The sequence below is a fragment of the Myxocyprinus asiaticus genome, chromosome 36, assembly GCF_019703515.2.
Source record: "Myxocyprinus asiaticus isolate MX2 ecotype Aquarium Trade chromosome 36, UBuf_Myxa_2, whole genome shotgun sequence".
In the NCBI taxonomy this organism is placed as follows: domain Eukaryota; kingdom Metazoa; phylum Chordata; class Actinopteri; order Cypriniformes; family Catostomidae; genus Myxocyprinus; species Myxocyprinus asiaticus.
Window position 1 is genome coordinate 36,417,764 of NC_059379.1, and position 5,793 is coordinate 36,423,556.

The 5,793-nt window shown below is 34.3% G+C and overlaps 1 protein-coding gene across 1 annotated transcript; it reads right to left on the bottom strand.

Annotated features, from left to right (window-relative positions):
* Positions 1–901: 901 nt before the first annotated feature.
* snu13b (SNU13 homolog, small nuclear ribonucleoprotein b (U4/U6.U5)) lies at positions 902–2,431 on the bottom strand. Its single transcript, XM_051673877.1, has 3 exons — positions 2,206–2,431; positions 1,781–1,901; positions 902–1,324 (listed from the first exon to the last, which is right to left on the bottom strand). The coding sequence occupies exons 1-3, from the start codon at positions 2,206–2,208 to the stop codon at positions 1,062–1,064; spliced, it is 387 nt and encodes a 128-aa protein (XP_051529837.1). The 5' UTR covers positions 2,209–2,431; the 3' UTR covers positions 902–1,061.
* Between the last annotated feature and the right edge of the window lie 3,362 nt (positions 2,432–5,793).

Here is a 5,793-nt window from a genome sequence, read left to right on the forward strand (position 1 = left end):
ATCCCCAGAAAAATTTTTCGTGGACCAGTGATTGTCTTACCTTTTTCACTCCTCATGAGTTTGCATCCCTGTAATTTGTTGTGGCATTGCAAGAACAAATCTACAAATTAAAAATAAGCAAATTTGTTGTTTTTTCATTACCCATTTAGTGCTCTTGCCACCTGTGACCTCACACAGCATAGCCTACCTATGTGACTTGTTTTTTTTTTTTTTTTGCATAGCCGAATTTCAAACAAGTAAACACGCTACTAAGATGGACAGAAAACATGGACAAGTTCTTGAAAAGGAAAAATATTGACGATGGTTAGCCTATGTGGGATAGTGGTGTGCCGTAGAATTTTTTAGTCGTAAAAAGTGTGCCATGGCAGAGAAAAGGTTGGGAAACACTGCACTAGACTACACTACTGTGTGTAGTTATTTGTTTTTCTGCCTTTTCTTTTCACGTTCACTTGATTTAATGTGAAATTCAATGCAAAACACACCGTAAACTGTAATATTTGATCAAACTTATGGGGATCAGTGAGTGAAAAAAGGCTATCCATTAACATATGGCATTGCAAAACATTACTTTTGAATTTATAAAACAAAAATTGTAAATAGTAAATATTAAGTGCACTTAAAAGAAACACTACTGTTCAAAAGTTTGCAATCACTGAAAACAGATTTTGTTCTATTTTTCCTCATAGAAATGATACATAAAGCAACTTAATGCATCCTTAGTAAATAAAAATATAAATTGGTTTAAAAAACAAAACTCCAAGTGACTTCAAACTTTTTAACAGTAGGGTTGGTTATTTCTTACCTTAAAAATGCCAATAAACTATTAGATATGCAGTATGCTTCTGTAATCTAAAACTGTAAAATAGCACACTTTTCAAATACAATTCAAAACACCTTGAGGTCATTTCATTATAACCGAACTTTATTTCAGCTGTCCACCGCCAAGGATCATACAAAGCATTGTTTGATTCTCATGTGCACAATTAACAAAAAAAAGCCCCCAGAAGGACCATACAAAGAGCTAATTAATTGGTCATAAAACAAAAGTGGAAAGTAAGCGCTCAAACTAAGAGTCTTTCAATAGCCATCTGCACAGACTGAATTTGAGGTTTCAGCTGCGAGCCCTCTTTGATGGTGACTGATGTAGCAATGACGGGTCTAGACACTCCACACGCACGTCCCAGAGCTTGCTTAGAGCGCACAAACACGTACGGCACGTTCTTGTCTTCACACAGCAGTGGCAGGTGGAGAATAATCTCCAGAGGTTCGGCATCTGCAGCCATCACAATAAACTCAGAAATCCCACGGTTCAGAGTTTTGGTGGCTGTGGAGGACATCATTAAGCCATTATCATCTCATATGATAAAAGTAACAATGACAAAGATGATAATTATCAAAACTAAGCTGTATAGTATTTCTGTAAAGATTATCTTTGTAATACATACAAACAAAAAACCTACACTATACTTAATCTATACAATTTGAGTCACACATTTTTACTTAATCTGTTAACAGTTCTAAAATATCGGGTTTACAAAAAAATTGCACCATTTGGCAAGTCTGTTTTAAGAACAAATCACCATTGCACAACTGTGCCTTCAACAGAAAACAATTTTCATTTTTTACTTTTATTATTGGACACAGTATTAGCCTTGTAAAGCATGCTGTTTATTTTCAGAGGTTATTGATGAATGGTTTAATCATTAAAGTCTGATCTCTGGTTTATGTGCATTTCAACATTTAAAAGCACACCCTTCATGTGTATGCTGGGGTACTTTACCTTCATTGGCCCCTTTCCTTAACTGTTTGTAGTTGGACGCCTGCTGCACCAGGTCCAGAATGGTTTTGCTCAGTGTGGCATCAGCCAGTGGGTAGGCCTTTGGATTAACTTCAGCTTCAGTCTATTGAATGAGTACAAGACACACACACACAGGTTGAAGAACATAAAGACATTAAATTGCATTTAGTTACCCCACTGAGACTAATTCTCCGTTTAAAATAATGACTGATAAAATTTGTTTAGTTTTATAACCCCAACTGCAACCGTAAGCTGCTTAAAAAAAAAGACAATAACATTAAAAAGAACCGAGCCTGAATGCACCTCCAGTAGGCCTACATTTTTAGGTAAACTCATAATAAATGTCAAACCTTTCGTTCACAAATCAACATTAAAAACTAGTAATGACTCCCACACATGCTACTCACCATTATATCGGTTGTTTTTGATGTCAAGAGCTCTAAATCAAACAGGTCCTCTCGGCAAGTGCTTCACGGAGGACCGTGGGTTTGTGTATCTAAACAAAACAAATTTACAGATTTTGCTAAATAAACTGTAAAAATCTCTTCTAATAACCAACACAGACCTCGGTTCTTCACTGCAGCCAATGCTCGCAACACGTGTTTGTGATCGTTCACACTGCGCATGCGCAAACTTAAAACCGCTTCCGCTAGTCTTTTTCTTTGGATTTATTGACGGTTGGCAAACCAGCTTGGGTGCATTTCCGCCACCTACTGGGATGGAGTGTGAGGCATTGATGAAGGAGGAAATAAAAAGATGGAAAAGAGAGGAAAAACAAAACAAAAACACCTATCTGAAATCGAATTGTTTAATCTGAATATCATATTATTTCCCAAGGACTTGATGTTATATGCTTCTTATCAGACCTGTTGTCTTGAGGTAATCTAATACAGCCTTAGTAACTTTTGAATTGTTATTCAATAAGTTCTGTAATGTTAAACTATTCATCCCTTTGGATATGGCTTTATCATCTTCTCTGAGCTCTTTCTTTGTAAAACCTATGAGTTCTAACAGAACATGTTCAACAGTTTCCAGTAATCCACAATTATTGCATAGTCCATTGTTATGCTTTCCTATCTTAAATAGTGACTGGTTCAATGCAGTGTGTCCGATACAGAGTTGTGAAATTACTGTGTCATCCCTTCTTTTCCACAAACTTCTCTCTCATTTCCTACCTCTTTTTTAATTCCATATAGATGTCTTCCCTTTCTCTCCTGGGTCCACATTTCTTGCCACCTCCTTTTAACTGTCTCTTTAATTAATCCTTTCATTTCCGCTTTACTCAGTGGTGCATTAATATCTGTTCTTGGATACTTGAATGCCTGTTTAGCCATTTCACCTGCTAGTTTATTATCTTTTACCCCCACATGTGCCAGTACCCACAGAAACAATGTTTTTATCCCTTGTTGTTGTATTCTAAACAATGTCTGAAGGTTTTCAAAAAGAATATCCTGTCTAGAATTAGATTTCCCATTCATTAAGCTGGTAAGGCCAGAAAGAGAGTCAGAACAGACCACCACATTTAGTGGCTGAACCTCTGAAGAGCCAGATGTATTTCTATTATTTCTGATGAGTAAACAGATAAATGATTAGATGTTCTTTTCCCTATTTTACAGTCAAACTGAGGAATAACCACTACTGCTGCTGCTGTATGTCCAGACACTGGATCCTTTGAACCGTCAGTATAGATTTGTATACAGTAATAATACTCTTGATCTATATATTGCCTCACTACCACATCCTTAGAAAACCCAACCTTCGTTTGTCGTTTATTTTTTCCAGCAACTGTAAATCGATGGAAACATCCAAGGAGGTAACACTGGCATTGCCACTGGGCTTACTTCAACATTGAAAATTCCCATTCGGTGAGCATCGTTATTTGTGTTCCATCCGAACATCACCAACTGTGAATACTCATATTCCCAACAGATGTCCAGAACATTCTTTACAGGATGACTATAACTACTTTTATTGATATCCGCTTCTGCTAGTCTGTTTTTATCCACATAACAAATGAAAGAAAAGACCAAAGGAAAAAATATAAATAAGAAAAAATATAAAGAAATAAGCAACAATAAACATAGGTGTATTAAAACAGAAAGCCATGAGATAAGCCGTGAATTCCAACACACAAGTAGAAATTCAATGTTCTACAGCAGGAGAGAGTTTGCATTCCTTACCTTTTAATGTTTCAACATATTGATAAAATACAATTTTGCACTGTACAAAATATCCTCTTTAAACATCTACTGAGAATGTAACAAAATGTATTTTCTAAGGGGTTGTCATAAAAATAAATAAATATTGTATTTTAAATAAAATATATAAATATATAAAATAAAAATATTTTAAACTAAAATGGTTTATAATACAAGTAATCTCAACCCAGTCATCTCCTTATATATACTGTAAATACTATATATATATATATATATATATATATATATATATATATATATATATATATATATACACAGAGTAAATACATATACACAGTACAGCAGTCTAGAAAATATTAAATAAAATAACATGATAGAAAAATATGTATATCATAAAACTAACAATAAAAACAGATAGTAAAAAAAATATCAAAATAAAGTAAACAAAACAAATAAAAAAATAATAAATAAAAGGGCAATTACGTGAATTTGAAAAGATTTATAATTTTCACAGTTTACACTTACATTCAGGGGTGTAAAAAGTACTTACACTTAAGTGAAAGTATGGATACTGAATGAAAATGTTACTCAAAGTAAAAAAGTATTAATATAAAATTGTACTTAAGTATTAAAAAAGTAACTTTTTAACTAGCTAGAATGAAATCAAGAGAGGAGATTGTGAGAGAAGATGTTGCTAAATTCCATTGGTTTGTTAAGTCGCCTTTTTACTGTCTCGGACGACTCTGATATTTATTTCCCAGTGGCATTCGCAACCTGGACATAAAATAATGTCACAATAAATTGGGATTGGAGTGGGGTGGAATAATAAGGTTCAAAACAGTGTTACTATGAATGCAACTTTAATACAGTGAAAAAGACACTCTATTAGCATAACATAAATATGTATTAATAAATTAACATTTCCAACATTATTTTGAATGTCCATGTACTAAAATTAAATATTTGATGCCATGAGTGTACCTTCATTTACTATCACTATTATTTTGAATGGCCATGGAAAATGAAACAATGTGAAAACAATTTTACCTGGTCGCAAAAAGTAGTCCGTTAATTTACCTGATGAACTTTCACCTTTTGCTGCTGACCCTTTATGCTTTGCAGAGCTAATGTGTGCTTCTAAATCACTTGCACCTCTATTAGCAACTGACACATAAGTGCCAACTTTACGTCATACATTCTGCTTCCCACGGATCTCGACCTGGACGAAAACATGGGAATTTTTGGTGCAAATCTTCTGTAAATTTGCACTTTCGTTTGGGCATTGTTTCCACTCAGCAACTGATTGATGCAGAACACAACAGTGCTTCGCGCGTTCGCGGAGAGATTGACAGGCAGGAATTTGGCCAATAGTTGCTGCAAGCCTCTTATAATCGACCAATTGGTGTGCGAGAAGGCGGGACTTACAAAGAGGGGTTAAAGCAATGCAAATATGCAAGCACACACAATGGCTGTGTCTCGTTTGGAAGGCTGCGTCCTCCGGAGGTCGCATTTGTCGGCCGCATACGTCATCGAGGCTGTCTCGTTTCATTAAAAAAAATAAATAAATAAATAAATAAATATATATATATATATATATATATATATATATATATATATATATATATATATATATATATATATATATATATATTATTTGGAATGCAAAAAAGGTTAACAATTGTATAAATGTAAGTGCATATACATAAAAGTCATTGACAATAGATAAAAAATAAGAAAAAAAAATAAAAATAAAAAAAAATGAAATGAGACAGTCTCGACGAAGTATGCGGCCGACAAATGCGACCTCCGGAAGACGCAGCCTTCCAAATGAGACAC